Source organism: Lissotriton helveticus, chromosome 8, assembly GCF_964261635.1.
Source record: "Lissotriton helveticus chromosome 8, aLisHel1.1, whole genome shotgun sequence".
Lineage (NCBI taxonomy): Eukaryota > Metazoa > Chordata > Amphibia > Caudata > Salamandridae > Lissotriton > Lissotriton helveticus.
The window spans coordinates 845,396,034-845,419,308 of NC_136069.1; the positions used below are offsets into that span (position 1 = coordinate 845,396,034).

The 23,275-nt window shown below is 42.9% G+C and overlaps 1 protein-coding gene across 2 annotated transcripts in view; it reads right to left on the reverse strand.

Annotated features, from left to right (window-relative positions):
• The window catches only part of TUBGCP3 (tubulin gamma complex component 3), a 392,150-nt gene that overhangs the window by 49,860 nt on the left and 319,015 nt on the right, over positions 1-23,275 (reverse strand). For both annotated transcript variants that reach the window (XM_078657652.1, XM_078657653.1), the window contains exon 17: positions 14,297-14,432. In XM_078657652.1, coding sequence (XP_078513778.1) covers positions 14,297-14,432 — 136 coding nt within the window. The remainder of the gene's footprint in view (positions 1-14,296; positions 14,433-23,275) is intronic.

The window sequence follows — 23,275 nt, forward strand, 5'->3', positions numbered from 1 at the left end:
AACCACATACAAAGGATGTACTAAATAGTAAGGAACTAGGTTTTGCCAGCATACCGAAAGAACTTCATTGCTTATTTATACTCTCTTCCTACCTACAAATCTGTGTCTAGAGAATGACAATATGAGAGGTAGAATGGACCCAACATTACAAGATTTAGCTCAAACTATGGGTGTTTTCAAAAAGAACTGAAAGTCCAATTGTTCCCTATGTATGTCTGTACTGTATTTGTATTACCGAAATGGATATTTATCCAAACATCTTTGTAGCAGACTATCTGGTATACTTACATATGGGTATTTGCCTTTTGGTAAAACCCAATTTAGGAAATCATGTCAGACAACCCCAAACTTCTAAATGTCAAATATGGTGAAAGACCAAAACAATATAGTAGCCAACTGAAGAAAATCCTAAAGAATAATAAATTGAAAAATACACACAAAGCATTTTTCTTATACATATTATTAAACTGATTGACTGTTCTTCACAGTAATCCAAGCAAAGGAGAGAAACAAAGCAGGAGGCTGAAGAGAAACAAGGAAGGAGACTGATGGTGAAGCAGGAAGAGAAAACCATAAGCAACCAGGAATGGACAAGGAGCTTGTGGAAGAGAGATGCACAGGAAAAATGGAATGCATTTTACCCGACGAGGTGTCGTGTATTTCTATAGGTTCTGAATCGATCCCCCTATTCCTGACCCTATTCTGGTTAAACTACCTAGCTAGTTAACTAACAGTCAGCCCATGAGGCAAGAAATCCCCCATGATGCAGATACCGTTATCTGACGCAGTCACACTACGGCACAGGAACGTGTTATCTGATTAGGTCATAACGCTTGAGATCTAATTAGACAAGCGACATTCCTCCAGCCCCTGATAAGGCATACGACGTTCTCATAACAAATCAAACCTATGACAACCTGGAAAATCCGTGCGGCCATTGTTTTGATTTCACAGAGAACTTTTGCAAAAGAATGTGCTAACGAGCAAGTCGTATGACATCTTTATTGACGTACCTATGTCCATCCTTACGTCAATCTCGGCACCTTTAAGGTATAAATATTGCCGACCTTGCCCTATGCAAACACACGCGTGGTGACAAGACGGAGCAGCCATACTTGCCGAAGCCGAGAGCAGAAGCAGACCCCGCAGGCAGCAGCCCCGCCTTCCTGACGCGCTGAGAGACGCGCTGCTATCTCAAGCCGAGAGACCCAGCACCGGCGCTTCTGGGCAGCCCTCGCAGGCAGCCTGGAATATCGAGAGCAGAGAAAGAGATACCATTCCTCATTCATCCTAAATTCCAGGTACAGAACTGAATAACCCCTCCTAGAGAATTCTTTAGTTATTCACTTGGCAAAAACAAACTTAACTTAAACTGTAACTTTCTATTCCCGCCCACGCATTAGACTTAGGTCAGGTACACGGGGTAGGCGTACTTAGAAACACCAGTTGAGTACGTTTAGTCAAATGTATATGTGTATGTAAATATATTTTAATCATTTTAAACATCATATGGCTCAGAAACCATATCAATGTTTTTACAGTATTATTTTATACTATTGCTTCTAATGTATGCACTTTACTTAACTATAAGTATTGCAATAATATCGATCCATTTCTCTTGTACGAGAAAAGAGACTGATCAATAAATAACATCTTTTATTGAACACGCCCGTCTCTTCCTTTTCTCTACATTCAGATGAGACTAAGAATGCACGTACTGGCTGAGTAAAATAATTGCCTTGTGCTCACACGACTCATGAGATTGACTCTTGATTAGGGGAGAGCAAAGTTGTCATGTTCTATGGTTGTCAGAAACTAAATCCCTTCTTGTCTAATCAGGGGAGTTAATTCCTTCCTTGAACATTCGAGAAAGTTTCTAGCGAACTCTGAGCTTAGCTGGCAAACCCAAAAATTAAGTCTAGTATCGACAGTAGTAGACCTAGTTAACGTCTGGTCTAGGCCTTTACTGCTGTAGGTACTATTCCAATGCGCGCAGAGCCTATTGGGAAAATAGGAGCTACACTACATGGCGCCCAACGTGTTTGGAAAGGGCGATAAAACTAACGTAAGACATTTAGAGTAACTCAGTCGTGCTTTCTCACTCAGACCCCTTTTCCCAAATACTCCAAAGACGTCTGGAGTGGGTGAAAGGTTATTATATCCTCCAAAACCTCGCAGGAGGGAACTCCTATGTATGGTTCTTGGTCTAGTCAACGTTGAAGGATAAAACAGTTCCAGAATATTGTGCATCTAATCTCTGTTTCCATAAGAAACCTGATCTGCAAACAAACATAATACCATCCTGTCTGTAAAATGGCAGAGAGTGATGATGAAAGAGAGGCAATTAGATTAGCTACTGAAATAGCAGATGCTGATGCTACCATGCAAACAGCAGACCCGGATATAATACTCATCCAGGTCGCCAAAAGGAGATCTATAACCTTAAAACTTATAGAAAATGGACTGACACCTAGAGGTGGCACAGTCATATTCGTAATTGAGGCACACGAATATCGGCAGACAGAGGTATACTATACATGGATACATTTTCCAGCAGCAAATGCTGTAACAAAGTACTTCCACTATTACAAAGTAGAGGAACCTCCTGAAACGTACACTCCTTTCGAGGAGGTGGAAGTACCACTCAAATTCCAAGAGCATTTGCTCTTATTTGATGGCGCCCTAAAACATAACAATCACATTACAAGGCTCGGTCCTTTAGGAAGACCAGGAGCAACGTGGCCGGTCCTAGCCGGATACACACCACATCCAGACATCGAAAGAATGCCTGCAGCAGAGCTGTTAATACAGCTAAAACAACTACTAAAAATTCATAGACAATTAGTTCAGTATGTAATGCGGACTTCAACAATTCAGCCAGCGATTAAACTACCACAGCTGACCCCTCACCAGGGGAACACAAATAAAATTACACCACAGAACATCCAATCCTGCCTAGGTAAAGTTCCAGCTAAACGGGAACAAATACCATTCTGGTTGGCACAGAAAATTACCCAAATAGAGGCGGTGTTTCCTGACACCACCCCATTAGAAAAACACAGGATTCTGACTATATGTCTCCCAATGGGAATCGCACCACACATTGAGGACTGTGACACTTGGGGTACAGTCTTTGCTTCCATCTATACAAAAACGCACGGTGTTCCATCCATTTCGGTGATACCAGATGTGCTAAAACAAATTCAAGATGAATACGGTCCAGAACCTGCTTTAACTCTTGGTATGAAATTACTAAAAGACTTCAAGCAGGTCTCGGCTATATTATTAGCCAACATAAAAGGTGAAGCAGAAAACGTGGCGATCCGCCAGAGGTTAAAAGAGACAGATATAGCAGACCAACCAGCTGAAATTGCCAGAATCATAGAAAAATCCTATGAAGAACTAGGCAGAGATAGTCTAGGTGGAATACCAGTAAAACCGCAACTGACTACAAGTCCAGAAAAAATGTTTTTTAATAATAATAATTCACCAAAAAAGAACTGGGATGGGAACAAACAATCCAATCCTAAAGAAAAGAAATTCCAGTCCAGAGGAAGGTCTCCTAGGCGAAGAGAGAAATCTCCAAACCCGAGACAAAGGTCACCCCAGAGTGAACCCTCTGGGAATAGATATAACCTTAGAAATAGGGATAATATTAAAAAACCTGATAGATATCAAGACATTGATACACGTCCCTCTCAATCTTTTCAGAATTCCTCGCAGAAATCGGAAAGAAGAGGACGATCAGAAGAGCACACCAAGTCCAAAGACAAGGAACCTGCTCAACTGAAAAAGAAATCACAATTTCCAAAAAAGAAGGTAGCCAGTATCAAGTAGTTAACAATGCCGAGAATACTGAGGACACAACTGAAAAACGGAGAGTGGGCTCAGACAATGCTAGACAGCGCAGCAGAGGTGAGCATAGCTCGCAAAGTCCTTATGAATCATCTGGAGACAGTGGACACGAATGAATACCTTCAAGTGGAAACTGCAGATACCAGAGTTAGCAAGCCCCACAAAATATACGAGATAACATTACGTATAGAGGGAGATAAGACTAGGAAAATAAGGGGACTATTTTGGGATAACCTCTCCAAGGGTTATGACATCCTTCTAGCTGAAAAAGACTGGCCACCAGAGTTTGTCAGGGAGTGCCCTCATGGAGAAGAAGTAATTATGCCTGCCTTCTCGAATCAAATACCGATTCATAAAAAATATACACTTGCTAGAAAGTGGGCAGTGGCCTTAGCACCTGCTTTATATAAAAATCATGTAGGATGGGATGAGGATTCTCCTCCTCACAAAATCCAGTTAAAATCACAACCAACTGCACAAAGGCAGTACCCAATTAAGCAAGAAGCTAAAAAACAAGTAAATGAAATACTAGATCAGCTAGAATACCAGGGGGTGATTGAAACTTGCACCTCACAAATGAACAATCCTTTGTTTCCGGTCTCCAAACCAGACAATTCATATCGCCTAGTTTTGGATTACCGACACCTTAACACATGTTGCAAAACTTTTGCAGTGCAAAACTCACACAGTGCTGCACTAATGAATAACATAGTGCGCAAAAAATACAAAACAACCTTGGACATCTCCAATGGATTCTTTTGTCAAAACATAGCACCAGAGAGCAGATATTTAACAGCTTTCTCAGTAAATGGCACTCAAAAACAATTCTGTCGGTTAGCCCAGGGGTACAAGAACAGCCCGGGGGTATTCTCAGCGAGAGTAACAGAATTACTACAACTATATGATGATGATGCATTATCTTATGTCGATGACATTTACTTAACAGATGATGACTTGGAGACTCACTTGAAAAGAGTGAACACCATAATACTTGGTTTCGCTGCAGAGGGTTACAAATTCAACTTCAAAAAGTCCAGAATTGCCCATCTGACGGTCCTATTCCTAGGATATGAGCTATCAAGTGAAGGTAAAAGCCTGGCAGACAATTTCCTAGAGAAATGTGCCGTTATCCAAGCTCCTAAAACACTAAAAAACCTAGTCAATTTTAGGCTTCCTAAATTTCGGAAGAACATACATTGCAAATTACGCAGAAAGGGTGAAACCCCTTTACGATCTAATTAAACCAGACTTTAAAAGATCCAGTTGGACTCAAACACACACAGAAATTTTGAGATCCTTACAAACAGACATGCTAATTAAGACAAAATTAGAAACCCGTGATAATACACGCAACCTTGTGATCCGAGTCATCCCAGGGAGATGCGGATTCACATACCTGACCTCTAATGAGGGAGAAAAGGTACCAATTGCATTCAAATCACACTTGTACACAAAAGCTGAACTGAGATTCAGCAACAAAGGAAAAATTGTTCAAGCAGTTCAAACCGCAATAGCTAGAGAAAAAGACATAGCTGACGGTAGACATATCACAGTCAGAACAGCTGAATCAGCCTTTGAGGCTTTAACAACACCGTGTAATTTACCATCAACAACATTGGATCCAGAATGGATACAATGGGTGAATTCAATTACAACGGACAAAGTATACTACTACTTTGATCCAGAACTAGAAGAATTAAAAAATCTAAAATATGAAAAGACGTATCCTCTGCCAATCGACATTCTGCCTCTACGACATTACGCCTGTGTAATCTATACAGACGGACATGCTCAACCCTCCGTTTGGGGAGAACATGCATACAATCCCACATGTGAGATCACAAAAGAAGTGTGGCGCGGAGGTAAACTAAGACCTCTATTAACAAAATCACACTCAGTAGAAACTAATTCAGAACTACAAACTGAAATAATAGCTTTGAAAATGGCGCTAGATAATGCGGATCGCGAATTCCCGACACTTATAGTGTCAGATTCATATTTCTGCGTCAAAGCATATAACAAGGATTTGAAGACATGGATTCAGAACGGTTACAAAGATGACACAGATGCACCAATAAAGCAGAGACTTCTCTGGGAACAAGTAGCTCTTTTGGAAAAAGAACTACCAAAGACTCACGTGACTCACTCACTGAGTCATCAGCGTGATGGCGTTCACGTTGTAGGGAATTCATTGGCTGAAACAGCCGCAGCGGCAGCCAGTAAACCGGCTCCCGTAGATCGAAAAAAGCGTACATTAAAATACATTGACGGTGAAACATTGCTGGCGGTGAAAACGTCATTAAAAGGCGACTGCTCAGCGTTACCGATCAACTATCCACTCAATTATACATACATAATCGATGCAAACTCCGTCCCTTTTGCTCGAATCCCTGGAGTGGGGGATAGAGTGATTCCAAACATGGACAGGAGACACTTGTTAATCGCAGACGCACACATGGGCGAGGGTCTCAGACACCTTAAATTAAAAGATTCTCTGGAAGAATTACAATCACGGTACTGGTGGCCAGGCATGAGCCTGCACTACACCATGTTTGTAAAAAACTGCCCAAACTGCAACAGAGATCGCAGTGGGGAGAGAAGCAGTTTAATACCTCGTCGTATCAAGGCAGATAATATTACCAACAAAAAGAATGGCTTGCGATTAACATACACAGGCTAGTTCCACTTATAATGTAGATCCACAGCACTCGGCTGACGTCCGGACTGTTATACAAGATTTGCGAGTCTAAATGGCATATACGCTAAGAGCATGCTACGTTCGACCATTTTTTTTCACTCAGGCAATCCAGCCTGGGGGGGGAAAGAATGGCCAAATGAGCACAGCCCAGCGGGAATCTTCTCACTTCCTTCCTGAGGGTATGGGATGGTGTAAAGAAAAAACCAAGGCAGAAAGCAATCTATAATGGAAAGGACATTAGGTTCGGGAGCAGGGTGGGTCAAACATCTAATAAGTGTCCAACGTAGTCTAAATAACTTGCCAAGAAATTCTCTGAAGGGATTCAGTCCGTACGAATTATTATTCGGAACTAGGATGTTGATCTCTGACCTTGATAGTCAGACTTCAGTGGTAATAGAAAAAACCTTTGATGTCAAAGACCGTTTGGCTATTTTGCAGGACTTAAACAAAACAAGAAAAGACCTGAGCAACATACAGTTGAAACAACAGCCAACAACCACTGAAGAATCACCACCTGTCCCAGCAAGACCTGTCTGGATTCCAAAAGTCGGGGATCTAGTCAGGGAGAAGATCGCGGTAAAGAAGGAATTTGGGCCTTCTTACAGAAAAGCAGTTCCTGTCTTGTCTGTCAACGGGACAAGATCAGTTGTACTACCGCCACTTGCTGGAAAAAAGGAGAACCGAGTTGTATCCATCGACCTGGTAAAACCACAACATGTGGCCGATAACAAACAGTAGGCCAAGTGGACTCCCAATAAGTAGCAGAACACCAAGGTTTGCTACCAGTACAGAGGTCCTAACAAAGAGGCTCATCACATTCGAAACGCCTAAAGAAGAACAACAAGGACTATGCAACAATGCAATAGAACTCAGACCTCTGAAAACCCAAATAAAGACATTTAGCAGAGACACACCAATCTACAATGAAGTTCCAAGTGAAAATGCAAGAAAACAAAAATCCTGAACCAATTGGAACAATTGACAGAACTGCATCTGGTTACTTCATCAACTTCGATGATTCCTCTGAAGGTTTCAGCGAACAAAAGACACAGCCATCATCAAAATCCTTTAAAGACAAAGCTAAGGAACTTTTGAAACAACTGAAAGAAACATATCTGGTTACTCCATGGATTGAATTTTGGGTGGGTTTTGGTGCATTTATCCTCATACTTTGGCTCATCATGGTATTTACCTTGGGACGCTTCATTGAGGGAAAATATGCTAAAATGGACACAGCAAGTCAGAACATCAACTTGGTCCTCAAACCACACACATCTTCACACGTCGAGAAACGAGAACTTTCTTCAGAACTTTCTTCAGCCAACTTCACAGCAATTCCAATACCTGGTGGGGTAGCCTGGGACAACACTGACTATGAAATTTATGGTCCGGTCGAGATCCTGAAATATCCACACCAAATCAAGATCTCCTTGAGTGACTTTGCAAAACCAAACTCATTTGCTGATGATTGGGACTTTGAAAGTATAAACAATATGATGTCTGACTTAGTAATGTCTGCTAAATTTACAAAACATGATTATTTGCAAGGTTCTACAAATTATGATAGTATGTATTGCTATAACCATTATGGTAACCATTTCTTGCATAAATCTGCACAACCTAGAAATGTTTTAAATTATAATCAATGGGAACATTGTGCTACACCTCCAAAAGGGAGCTCTAGAACCGTTTATGACAAATATTCATATTTTTCAGGTTTTAACATAACTAATGCTGAAACATTTTATTACAAATTGTCAAACAAGACAGGGATGAAAACCATGATAACCAACACAAAATTGATATATTCAGATTCATTCTTTGAAAAAATGAATACATTTGGATTTGATTATTGGGACAAAAATGTTGATTTGAAAAGTGTTTGGGGTACAAAAGAATGGCAAGTACAGGGTATAGAAGCTTTGTTTAGAGCCTGCATGATCCCAGAACAAATGATATTTTTAAATGACACTGTTCAACAAACCACCTGTCTTGGCTTAGCCAAAATCAAAGATTTAAATAACCTGTCTATTCCAAAGCCAACAATGTTTAGCAATAACTCTGATACAGATGAAGAAATAGACATAAGCCATATACTTAACCAAAACAGAACACATCCTGATTGGAAACAATGGTTGATCTGGCCCACAGATACAAATAACTGTCAAGATAGATTCCTGAATAAAACACAGGGTTTCAAAATGACCAGGCCAGACCCTAGATATCCTCAAAGACATCACCCAGGGATAATAACAACCTACAGTGTGGGCAAATTATGCCTTCAATGGCTACAAACTTCCACACTGCCTGAAATTAAGCAACACCTAACTTTACTTACTGATGGTGCTGACTTGCGTGATTTCATACTGGGACCACGCAAACAGCGTCATAAGCGTTTCATAGCAGCCTCTGTATATGCAGCATACAATGAGGCCTGGAAGGTTACTCAAATTGAAACAGCAGAGAGAATACGTGAAATTGATCGTATTAATTTGGAAAAATCACTTTCTGTAGTGGACAATGGGTTAATGACTCTGTCCTCCAGAATATTTTCATTGGACAGCATTGTGTCTTCAGCAATCGATACATTATCGCAAGACTTACTGTTATTACAACATGGTCAGTCACAATTGCGCTCTATTGTACAGCTTGGCTGGACGTTACAAAATCTGCGTTCAGGCTATGTGCCTTGGCGTTTAATCAACACAACGTCACTATTCCAAATCTTTAACCTTACTGATAGACAAATCGGTATGGCGCAGAAGGGTGCTGATTATACAATCTTGAGCATTGAAAAACTAGAAAGATTACCAATGACAATGTCAGAACGACCTGTCAGTGAATGGATAATCCACGGAATCATAAATATTCCAATCTCAACCTTCAGGTTTCAATACTGCCAAAAATATATACAGGCTGGCATGTACGAGAAATTGGGAAAAGGGTACCTTAAAACAACTTGGAACCTGCCCTATTCACATGCATGTGTCAGTAACAAAGGACAGAAAGTGTTTCTTAGTGGCAACAATTGTGCTATGTCACTAAGCGGCACGCTTCTGTGTAACGGAATTAGTTTGCACGGAGCCTGTGAAGGGAATTCATACAACCTTTCATGTCACCAGCAAGGCGCACCTGCAACTGAAATAGAACCATTCTTTCAAAGACTCTATAATGGGAGTTACATTCTTATTGTAGACCGCAGATGTTGTAGTCTTATGCCCGGGACTCCTTATCTCGTCACCACGACGGCGAAGGTCAAGTGCTGTGGACGTTCTTTGTTCCCCAGCTCCTTACCAGACAGGGAGGCAAGGGCATGGCCCAGTTTGATAATTACTTCTATTCGAATAGACACTTTAAGCAGAATGAAAACAGTGCTTCTTCAGACGCCTACAAGGCTCACGTCATCTAAAGAAACGTATGATCTACAAGTCGCAAGGACGACTGCAGAGATACATACATTATTATCAACTAATTCCCCCGTACATTTCGCGGAAATCCTGAGCGAAATCTTAAATATTTCTGATACCACTGGGGTCTCAAAGGTATTTAAGACAGTATTTTCGATGGCATTAACACCATTCAAAGCCATACTGGGTATTTTTCCAGATTTCGTCCATTCGATTTTTGGCGGACTTCCCCTGATCCTGGGACTAATTGCAGGAATCCTATTCCTAGTCCTTATTTTTCGTTATGGCAACCCATGTCACAGATCAAACTCTCGCGACAATGGATGATACGATCCTAGCCATTGGATACCGGGACCGGATATCAAAAATCCTGGGACTCTCCCGGCTTAGAGACCTAAACATGACTTGGTTTCTATCATTTCGACCAATGTGGCAAAGGTGTGTTTTACCTGTACTAAGGTGTCTGCTATGCGGAGAAGAATGCGTGTTAGACACCTGTCTGACGCTACAATCGGATGCGCCGGTGGATGCAGATACACTGTTGGTTCCTACCAAGGTTCACGCACTGTGCTGCCCTCAAAGGCTGCCAATTCTGATGACGGCATTCCTGGAATCTTCACCACTACGATTGAAGAGTAGTGAAGTTCAAGATGAAAGCAGCATCGAACAGGTACGACCTTCTGTCAGCAAGGCAAATCAGAATGTCAATGGAGACAATCATGCGCACGAATGCATGGTTACCCCTATTTCCGACTTAGTGGAACTTTCCCATGAAGCTGTTGACAGTTTTTTCGAAAGCCTGAATGATATGATGTTCTCTCCGGAACAGAAATAGAGACTTTTGAGTAAACTCGCACACGGCGTTCCCTGAATTCGGCCTTCAACCTTTAAAAATAAAGTCACATGAACAATTACAATCCAGTTCACGGACAGCAACTTTTTTCAGCAAGCCCTTAAAATATTTTTCTATATATTTTTTCCCCGGGACACTGATCTTCTGCTTAAAGTAAGAAACTATTCCTAGAGAACTAAGATTTCTATTTTAGATACTTTATATAGACTTTAGCTGCCCGCTGGTATGTTCACAAATATTTTATTATGTGATGAAATGGTCTCGACCTTCCTTTCTGTATAGCTATATTAAGAGCCATTTCATGTGTATTTCTCATATACCAAAAAGCAATAATGCATAACAATGCGTGTTTACTTTTGCATTTAATTCATAGCTTAAGTGCATACAATATATATGACTGCAATTTTTCAGTATATTTGAAAATTTCGAAATGCATTTATGTATTTTGGGGTGGTAAGGTATACACTATACTCTATAGTATGTTGTACTATGTTATACTATGCATAGATTAGTAGATATGACCATAGTTAGCGTGGAGTGGGTGTCGTGTATTTCTATAGGTTCTGAATCGATCCCCCCTATTCCTGACCCTATTCTGGTTAAACTACCTAGCTAGTTAACTAACAGTCAGCCCATGAGGCAAGAAATCCCCCATGATGCAGATACCGTTATCTGACGCAGTCACACTACGGCACAGGAACGTGTTATCTGATTAGGTCATAACGCTTGAGATCTAATTAGACAAGCGACATTCCTCCAGCCCCTGATAAGGCATACGACGTTCTCATAACAAATCAAACCTATGACAACCTGGAAAATCCGTGCGGCCATTGTTTTGATTTCACAGAGAACTTTTGCAAAAGAATGTGCTAACGAGCAAGTCGTATGACATCTTTATTGACGTACCTATGTCCATCCTTACGTCAATCTCGGCACCTTTAAGGTATAAATATTGCCGACCTTGCCCTATGCAAACACACGCGTGGTGACAAGACGGAGCAGCCATACTTGCCGAAGCCGAGAGCAGAAGCAGACCCCGCAGGCAGCAGCCCCGCCTTCCTGACGCGCTGAGAGACGCGCTACTATCTCAAGCCGAGAGACCCAGCACCGGCGCTTCTGGGCAGCCCTCGCAGGCAGCCTGGAATATCGAGAGCAGAGAAAGAGATACCATTCCTCATTCATCCTAAATTCCAGGTACAGAACTGAATAACCCCTCCTAGAGAATTCTTTAGTTATTCACTTGGCAAAAACAAACTTAACTTAAACTGTAACTTTCTATTCCCGCCCACGCATTAGACTTAGGTCAGGTACACGGGGTAGGCGTACTTAGAAACACCAGTTGAGTACGTTTAGTCAAATGTATATGTGTATGTAAATATATTTTAATCATTTTAAACATCATATGGCTCAGAAACCATATCAATGTTTTTACAGTATTATTTTATACTATTGCTTCTAATGTATGCACTTTACTTAACTATAAGTATTGCAATAATATCGATCCATTTCTCTTGTACGAGAAAAGAGACTGATCAATAAATAACATCTTTTATTGAACACGCCCGTCTCTTCCTTTTCTCTACATTCTGATGAGACTAAGAATGCACGTACTGACTGAGTAAAATAATTGCCTTGTGCTCACACGACTCATGAGATTGACTCTTGATTAGGGGAGAGCAAAGTTGTCATGTTCTATGGTTGTCAGAAACTAAATCCCTTCTTGTCTAATCAGGGGAGTTAATTCCTTCCTTGAACATTCGAGAAAGTTTCTAGCGAACTCTGAGCTTAGCTGGCAAACCCAAAAATTAAGTCTAGTATCGACAGTAGTAGACCTAGTTAACGTCTGGTCTAGGCCTTTACTGCTGTAGGTACTATTCCAATGCGCAGAGCCTATTGGGAAAATAGGAGCTACACTACAGAGGGTAACAGAGAAAAAAAAATTGTGACAGAAAAATAAAGCAAAACAAAAACAAACCGTTATGACTGAGGGTAAGAAACCACGTTAAAGGCGGTAGGTGGAAATGTGGCACAGCCGACAGAAATGAAGGAAAGCAGAACAGATAAGGAGGAAAACACAGTAATTACTCAAATTACTTCATTATCCTTGACTGATCATAACCTAGGGTTTATTAGGAAAGGCCCCTTCTCTAGGCACTGAAGCATTACACAGCCTGATGATTGTTTGTACCAGAGTGGAAATGTTGACTCTTGGCAGGAACTAGCCACTAAACAATCTTTAACACAAATACCAAGCAATAAGCAAAGTAAAACTTCCATATAGTTTTTTTTGGTGCTTGGAAGTGTAACACATTTATTGTGTTCAATGTGCTGTCTAAATGAAATTCAAGTCTTCATACGATATTGTTCTTGTTTTCTGCTGCCTGCTAATTGATTTGTTTAATAATCTAACAATATATTTTCCGATTATGTAATCTGAAATTATCAGATTGCTGTATTTGTCTTTTTCCACATTTATTAATTCATTAAAGTAATCCAAATAATCTATGTTGAGGGACTTACACAACAATGATCCAAAGCATTAATGAAGGAAGAAATTAAATTCCCTTTGGGAATTACCTTTTTCAAAATGATGTCACACAGATAGCTAGGATGGGGCCAGTTATTGCCTTTGAGGCATTCTTTCAAAATAGAGTGGCTACATTTTAATACAAGTGTAAGTTGATGACCCGGGGGGGGGGGGGGTATGTGTGACCACAAGCTGGATACGAGGGGAACCTTTGGTTATTAAAGAATAAGGTTTACAGCAGTTGAAGGATGGCACCAGTACATCAGTAAAAGTAGAGTGGGCATATGAACTGATGGGTGGTGAGCTGTGTACTTTTAATACATTTTTCCATTTTGAAAATCTGTATCAGTAATGGCAAACACGATTTATTTTGCTTTTAGGTCAGTAATATTGATGCAGATTTGGACTACTGTCATAGTGTGTAGTCTCAGCTTTCTGTTTTGTCCTTCATTTCCTAATCTACCACATCCGCTTAGTTACCCTTGCAGTTCTTGTAACATGTCTACCACTTTATTCTGCACGCTCTTTTTTTGTAATGGCAGTAAAGGGTCTGTGGACGGGGCAGCAGACTGAAGATTCCCTACTCCCACAAATTAGGACTCTGGGGGCGGGAGGAAGGGAAGATCCTGCCAAAGCTACTGGGGGATGCGGAGACTTCCCTCCTCTCTGGTTGAACCCAGGGTCTTTGGTTGTTAACTCAGTAATGCAGCATTTTAAGTACTAATATGACTTGTCCACATTTTGAAATCTACTTATTCTAAATGACTGTTTCTACCAATGCTCAAAAGACAAAAAGGTTTTATGTTCCAACACTATTTGGAGATCACGGTTTGAAAATAAAATACTGCCAATTTCTGTTAGTAGGTCCAAACTCCACTTCAGTTTACTTGGATATTCTCTGAAACCAATTAAGAAAAGAGTAAAAGAGTTCGGCTTGTGTCTAGAAGTATTCATACCTGGCATACTTCTCAGCAACTTTGCATTGCACATGTGTCCTTTCCATATGTCAGTAAGAATATACTCCATCCGCTTGGCTCGCCACAGGAAGTTAAATACCCTGAGGTAATGGCTCATGCATTCCCGCGTGAACACCTGAAATAGAAAGGGAGCAGGAACTTAAAGAAGAGGTTTGCTGATGTTCAATAAAAACACCTCCGCTCGCGAATTGATTTAACTGAGCAATGCTTTAACCACAAAGGACAGAGTGATCAATACCGTCTTACTCTGTGGAGACAAAGAGCAACCGCAAATCAATACACTCAAATTAGAATGTACACAATGTTGAAGATCACCCACGTACTGGAAATGGGAATCTTCAGACTACAAGTAAATACACTGTAAAACAAGCCCTGCATACCCGATGAAAGAGTACTGGAAAGTGTCATCTTATTCCCCATATCAAAAAAGTAACTCGCTTGTTGCCATTCCTTTTTTGAACGGTCCCTACAACATCAAATCCTCTTATTCCACAACTAGAAACAAAGAGCGTTACTTCAACCAGTAGAAGGAAAAACACCTGACAATCAAATAAAGAAAAATTAGTTATATGTATTAAATATGGGGCTAATCTATTTTTATCTTTTGATGAGATACTAACAATTGTGAGCAGCAATGATGCTATTGGGCTCCCACTGCAACACACTGCATCCCTCATGCACGTCTCCGCTCCTAAACATTTGCATTTAAAATAACCTACGCCCTCCAGTTCTTAATTTAGTCCTTTAAAAAACCTTAAAACCTTTTGACGCAGCCAAGCCATAGAAAAGTTGTTGTACTTGAATTATTGAGACCTGTATTTTGTTCTTACGGCTAGCTCTTTTGCAAAGTCATACAGCTAGCTCTTTTGCACAGTCGTAGATTATCAGTTAAATGCTTTAGGCAAGACTTCTACTTCTGCCCAATACATCTTCTCACAGATTCCACAACGGTGTCAGCCCTGGAAGTGATGATGTACCTCTATAAAGTTGCAGCGAATACCCATGATGACAACGCCACCTTAATTTCCTGCACCATGGGAGCAAGAAAAAATATGGAGCCAGCCTTTCAAAGTTATAGTGGGAGGAAAGCATATTTAAAATTACATAAACAAAATGAGATTGGAATGACCAACCGCGCAGCTCACAAATGCCCATCGCGAAGCATGGGCAAAATGAAATTTGAGGAGGAACAGAAAACTAAAATTCATTCCAAACAGAAGAAAACATTTTAGAATATTAAATGAGGAAATTATTAATGATGCAAAGAATTTAACACAGACCTATTTCATTTGTTTTTCATTAAACAGGCCGTGTTCTCATTTACCTGATTTTTTTTTAATCTTCAATCTCTTTTTATTGTTTTTGTTTTAGTGCAACAGTAACAGCAGCAACCGGCATTACATAAATTGCATATATAATCCTTAGATCACATGCAGTAGATACATTCTGGCAACAAGATTATTATAATATTTTGTTCAATGGACATGTAGACGCAGTAGCTTCAAGTAGATCGTATTAGACCGGTGTCATTGTTTAGCGCCCTGTCTTTCTAGATAATGTACACACACATTGCTTTTAGAGGGAAGCACTAGGAGCCCCGAGCTGCCTTGGGAACCATGTCAAGCTGCGCATTTAATAACAGGGGATGGGGGTAGGACTTGGAAACTGAGTTGGAGCGCCTTGCATTGCCAGCGTTTATTTATGAGTCTGTTGCCTGTTATGCCAATTTCCTTTTCTTAGACCAAATTCCCCCATCAATATATATTACTGGGGTATCAATGTATAGTATCTAGTGCAGTGGTGGTGCTTCCAGATGTCTCAGGGTATCTTTTCACATGCATGGTGCTACTCACCCGGGTCAGGTGTCGATGCTAGTTGGATTGGCGGGTGCGCATGTTGCTGAAGCGCTGACAGTATTGCTTCCCAGTGTGTGGCGATTGCTAAGGCCTGTGGTTTCTTCACAGCAAATTGTTATGCCTACTGCCCTAGCCCATGCGAGTGTGGAGTGTCTCCAGGCTTGGAAATGTGGGGGATCAGGCGCCTTCCAACGTTTCGTGATTAGCCGTTTGGCTGTTATTATGCCCAGATCTAAAAATCTAGATGTAACCTTGGCGTTACGTGTCCTACGAAATGTATGTAATAAGTATGCAGGCCATTCAAAGGGGATCACCATTTCGGTGCAGTGATGTAGCGCTTCCACTACTTCTCTCCAGTATGCGCTAAGGCTGGTGCAGCTCCACAACATGTGTATCAGGTCTGCGTCTAAGACAGAACACCTGGGGTGTTCTCATTTACCTGATGAACAAGTTGATCACTTTACTTACTAGTGTGCATCACACTAAAAAGAGCACGGAGCACGTTTTGCTCAGTGGCACTCCTTGTATATTTAGGTTTATAATTTTTTTATAAAATTAGGATACTTGTTTATTACTTTGATCATCTCATGTATTAGGGAGTTAGGGACCATTGTCTTTATAAATACTTGATGACCCCAAGTCCCTAGTGATTCCCCTTGATTCCATTAACTACTGTTGCATACAATCCACAATTTCCTTACCACAACTGCAACACACACACAAACAGCCAACCGCCATAAACCCATGCTCTTGACCATTTATAGCCATTTCAAAGAAAATATTTACCTAAAGTAGCCCTGACCTATTGGCTTTGGCAATGCTTGTTTTATTCGCAACAGTTTGTAGGATTTGGTCAATTGTATTATACTGCAAGTCACAATGTACCTGTATTTTTATTTTCCACCAAAGAAAGGGCTTACAATTACTTTCTTTGTTGAACATCTTTTTCTATGCCAGTACATAAAGTAGTTGTGAATCCCACACTGAATATGGAGGGCTGGTTTGAGGAGCTGTCCATCAGGCGCCAAGGATTCATACTCTTTCTGGGTCTGCTCTGTAAATCGCAGTCTGTTGACTCACTTTGAGTGGAGGGGCAGATGGCCAGTCAGTGCTCGACTATTAAACCAGTGGCACCAAAACACTTCGCTGTAGCCTCCAGGAGACCAGAAAAACTGGGCGAGCGGTAGTCATTAGTCACCTGCAGTGCACACTCCCATGCCTTGTCCACTGTGCAGCGCATACTGTACAAAAAGTGATGCCTTAAGTTTAAATCTGTTTTATTTTCTGTTTCTCCAATTCTCTTATACATTGTTGGCATGATCTTTTACATTTGTTCTGTCTCTTTATTCAATAAGTTCAAATTAAATATATCTACTTAATGAGTCTGTAATTAAACCAGTCTATTTGAATATTTACTATAATAAAACTTCAATTAATTTTCGGGCACGCAGATGCCCTTCTTCAGGTGATCACGTTTCTCCTAATCAATCTGGCCAGGTGGGTGAGACAGGGCAGTGTAATGGCCCGTTCCTGTTTTCTCAGTACATTAATGGGTTGGAGAAGTAGCTCGTGAACCCTGGGCCAACTGCCGGAGGGTAGGTGGGTGTAGCGTCCCTGCTTTAATCTATGTGGACAACACAGTCTTGGTCGCAGGACAGAGAATGGGCTTCAGTGCTTTGTGGACTGTGTCTGTAAATACATGACCAGTCTTGATTTAGTAGTGAACCAGCCAAAAACCCATTTCATGGTTTATGGGGCAAAAAGGAAAGAAAACCCTGCCTTCACATTGAACACAGAGCATGTGCTGTCCCTACAATCACTTATATAGGGGTTCTCTTTGACAACCATCTTACATGGAGATCATTTAAGATTAGTAGAGTTGCCACCTTTACAAAAATGATGGAGGCAGTGTTTAACTTTGCCAGTAGACTGGGACGGAGGCCTGTCAAGGAACTTATAGCCATCTACAGGCCAAGTGTTTTGCTGTTACTTCATATGGGGCTGGCGTCTGGGGCACTGGTGACTCAAGGCAGGGCAGGGATACATTAAAGATTTTATAAAAATGCAACCCCTGTTACTGTGGGTCTGAATATGGACTCTGGAGCAGACAGTCCTTAACAGGGCTATACTTGCGGACCGCTGCATCGATAGTCCGTGGTTAAAGTATATACATCAAACTTCACTTCGAGCTGTATCAAAGCAAGCTTCGCTGCAACACTGAAGACATGTTTATCCCACTGTGGAGAAGATAGGCTACAAAAGGGAAGTTAATAACTAAGAGCCCAAGCATATGCTGAGATCCCGACTAACCCTGGTATGGCCCCAAACTTAATGTGGTCAGTGGGTGGCGAATTAAAGTCATCTGTTTTTGCTGGTGAGGTTTAGGCTTGGCACTGTTCTCTTATTGGCGGCTTTGTGATCCAGGGTCCCTATTTCAAGAGCTTACCTCTCTGCCCATGTAAAGAAGGGTTCACTTTGTGTAGTTTTTAAAATAAGCAAAGAGTCACCTTACCAGAGCAGCTTTTATTTCATTATTGTCACTGCCAAACCCGCGGATTGCGCATTTAACGGCAACTTATATTCAAAGGGCCATTAGACAGAGGAGTGCTACGATTGTGTAACAATATGATCTCTTGTCCTGCCTACTACTTCCATCAAGCTGCAATGTGAAGCTATTTATGGCATTTTTAGGATGTCTAGAATGTTTTAATTTGTTTGCTTTTATGTATTTGATTGTTCTTTTTTATGATCATGACTGTGATCGAATAAAGATGATTTATAGCGGATATATCCTAATCAATGCTTGAATAATTCTTCTAAACTCTGAGATCAGTAATTTGATTACATATTCTTCTTCGGTGGTGTCAGTCATGCGCTGCCAGAAATGTGACAAGCTCTAGCACAGCTCTTGCAGACATGCAGTTTAACTGGCCTGTGCAGCCATCCTCCTGTATTCAGGCCTACCCGGGCAGCTCTGAGGCTACATCGGTCCCAGACGCCAACTCTCTTACATGCACTTTTCGGTGTCCTGCCATCCTGCAGTCATAGTGGACAGTGTGAGAAAGGAGGTGGATACCAGGGGAACGTGAGGAGACTGGAGCCTCCGTCACAAGAAGGTCAAAAGGAGATCATGGTTGGACTTCTCTACACGAAGACTCCCCTACTGGTTAATACCTCTGAAAAAATCAGTATGTGTGAGAAGTTGGCCTGATGTGCAGTGTTCACTATTCTAGTGATCACTATATATCAGTCCAAACAACCCTTATTGATGATTGGTTGTAAGTCAACCTTATAGACCAGCTATCCTAGTAGCATGGATACGAGCAGTCTAAGGCTAAGACTCTAGAGGGCGTGTTAAGCCAGCTGTTTTACCATCACATTACCCCTTGAACACCCAGTGAAGGGACACCACACAAGTGTTATGAAAATAAACAGTGTATTTATTAGAATCACAACAACCCTGTACTCTTTATGAGGACAGGGTGCTAGGCACACAACAAAACTCTTACGAAAATACTTTTAAGTTAGCACGTTACACAAATGCCCGAGGGGCACGAAAAACCATATACACTAAAAGTGGAATGCGAATTACTAGCAGGTAAGTAACAGTTCTAATAGGCTTTGGAATCGCTAGGACTGGACTAGGGAATCGTTAGATTACTACTAGGAGGCCCAGGGGACTCGGGTGCAGAGTGTGCACTCTCACGCGGGATGCGGGACAAAGTCTATGGAAGCTAGAATTCACAAAGTTAGTGTTCACGGGCGAACCCGACCTGGTAGGGAGAAAACGACAGTGGATCCTGACCCTTGGATAGTGAGGCTATGCTGGGACACCGGAGTGCCGAAGTTACCTAGCCCAGGGGCTGCAGCTGCATAGGTCTGAAAAGACGTCGGGGATCTCGTTGCCGGACCAGGAGCCTGGAAGGAAGAAGTTGCTGGCAGGCGACCAGTGAAGGAAAGTTCGATGGATCCAAGCCTGGATCAAGGAAGAAGAAAACCTGAAAGCAGAGGGGACCAAGTTCTTGAATCACTAGCCAGTGATTAAGTGGGCACCAGGATGGCACCGGGCGAAGTCACCGCAGTCAGGTGAGTGGGCGCTGCTGGGCTCTGCAGTCTCTCGGACCAGGAGGCGTTGTCGGCGACCAGGATGGAGGTGCGAGCTGTCCCACGAAGGATGAAGTCGTTGGCGTCGAAGTTACCCAGGATTGGGCAACAAGCCTTGGCTAATTCAAGCCCACGCGGTGGACTCAAAATGGCGTCTTGAGTGGACCAGGAGGGTCCAGGGTGCTCCTCTTCTGGGAGGGAGCAAGGGCCAGTCTGGAGCAACCAGACCAGCAGCAGAAATGTCGTCGGGCGTCGTCAGGAAGGCCACAAGCCAGCGGGCTAGTAGCCAAACAACGCGGTGAGCAGTAAAAAGCAGAAGGGCCCCACGCAGATCGTGGAGATGCTGGGGGGCTGCTCTTCGGTGCTGGAGCTGCTCAGGGTGGGGGCTTCTCGGACCCCAAAGCACTCACCAGGAAATTACTCGGTGGGCTTGCTGTGCAGAAGTCGTGCAGTCTTGGCGATGGCCGGTCCCTCGAGGTCTCGTCGCACCCACGGTTCTCAGCTGTGCTGTAGAGGTGGGTAGAGGTCAGAGGTGCCAGGGAAGCCGGGTCTCGTCGAGCTGGGCAGTCGGATTCCGGAGGAAGGACGTGCAGCAGACCGCAGTGTTCTTAGATGGTGCCTGCGGATGCAGGGTGACTACTCCTTAGCCACAAGGGAGAATCTTGAGGAAGAAATCGTGAAGTCCTTTCGTGGAAAGTGGTATCTTGATTCCAAAGATGATCTGATCTGGAAGGGGGCCAGTCTCTACCTTTATCTGGGAAAAGGGGGCTGGCACGCGACTAGGTCCTGCCCTATGGGTGGGACCAGGAGGGGGGTGGTTACACCCACTTCCTTGGCAGGCTTTTCCCCAGCACAGGGTCTGGAGTGACCCTGGAACTGGTTCCAGCCAGCCTATGCACAGTGAGCACCGGGGTGCCACGTGCAGTCACCTTCCTCTGAAGCCCTGCCTACCTACAATACACAAAACCCTGTCTGGGACGGTGCTGGCACCGCCCCTGGCAGGAAACCCTTTGTCCTTATCTCCTGCTCTGGGAGGACTCCCAGCAGCAGGAGGGCAGACTTGTGTCTCGGTGGCAGCATCCATTTTGTGGATGCTACGGCTCTGTCTGACTTTTAACCGGGTTATAGGTTACATGCATGTCGTGTCCCTCTAGAAGGGTGGAATGCTAACCCCGTCGCCAGAATTGGCGAGGGGTTAGTATTCCAATTCGTATGACACCTTACTCGACATGTGTTGATAACGCGATACCAGAGTTGGCACATAACCGCGAGGATTATAATGCACTTAAGAGTATATGGTATGCGATATCATGGAAACGGCTAAGGGATAGATCCCGAAAGCCGCAGACAGGCTCAGCTCATGCCAGAGCACCATCTCACACGATTCCAAGCACTCTGCCTTCAGGATTGTTAAGGCCTGCCATAGGAGTGACTGATAGGAGATCTGTGTGTCCATTTTAGGGTTAGATATAGGTATACTATATCTAAAGCAAAGGGTGAGTACACCACCTTGCCCCAGCTGTCGTGCAGCCAGTTGTGTCAGTTTTAGTTAGTCAATCCAGGGGTGGCACAATACATGCTTCAGCCCCTGGGAGACTTCTGGGTGCACCTCAGCCCTGGGTACAGGGACTTGGAGAGGGCCCCGGGCCAATTCAGTACCTGAGTACAATTTGGATAGAGAGAACAGCTAGGCTGTGGGTCTGATTAGCAGGCCCACAGCCAGGGAAAGTCGTAAACCAGTGCAGCAAAAAGCAAAAATCTGGGTGATCATAGGATTGCAGACCCTACTCTCCTACATGACCCCCCCCAAACTTTGGGACAATAAGCTAACCTTGACCAGGTGAGTCTTCTTGCTCTAAGTGGAAATACCTGGAGAGCCCATCAGCATTGCTGTGATCAGTCCCAGGTCTATGCTCCACTGTAAAATCCATCCCCTGTAGGGAAATGGACCACCTAAGCAGTTTGGGGTTTTCACCCTTCATCTGATTTAGCCACAAGAGGGGCTTATGGTCTGTCTGAATGGTGAAGTGAGTGCCAAACAAGTAGGCCCTCAGCTTCTTCAGGGCCCAGACCACAGCAAAGGCCTCCCTCTCAATAGCTGACCAATTTTTCTCTCTGGGTGTCAACCTCCTACTAATGAAAGCAATAGGCTGATCATTACCATCAAAATTCAGTTGAGACAGAACAGCTCCCACACCCAACTCAGAAGCATCTGTTTGGACAATGAATGGCTTGGAGTAATCTGGACTCTTGAGGATAGGTGCTGTGCACATGGCCTGCTTTAGGTCATTGAATGCTTTCTGACAGCTTGCTGTCCACTGAACTTTCTTTGGCATCTTTTTGCTTGTCAGGTCATTAAGGGGGGTCACTATGGACCCATAATTTCTGACAAACTTCCTATAGTACCCAGTCAGGCCCAAGAAAGCTCGAACCTGAGTCTGGGTGATTGGAGGAGTCCAGTCCTTGATGGCCTGTATCTTACTCTCCAGTGGCTGAACCTGGCCTCCACCTACAAGGTGGCCCAGGTATACAACCTGTGACTGCCCTATCTGGCACTTTGTGGCCTTGATAGTGAGGCCTGCCTTTTGCAGGGCCTCTAACACTTTCCTCAGGTGGACCAGGTGATCCTCCCAGGTGGAGCTAAAGACAGCAATATCGTCAAGATAAGCTGCACAGAAGTCATCCAGCCCAGTGAGGACTTGATTCACCAACCTTTGGAAGGTGGCAGGTGCATTTTTCAGTCCAAAGGGCATTACCACAAATTGATAATGCCCTCCAGGGGTAGAAAATGCTGTCTTAGGTTTGGCTTCCTCAGCTAACCTGATTTGCCAATACCCAGCTGTCAAATCAAATGTGCTTAAGAAGTTGGCAGAAGCCAATCTATCTATAAGCTCATCTGCTCTTGGTATTGGGTGGGCATCAGTCTTAGTGACTGCATTGAGGCCTCTGTAGTCTACGCAAAACCTCATCTCTCTCTTACCACCCTGGGTGTGAGGCT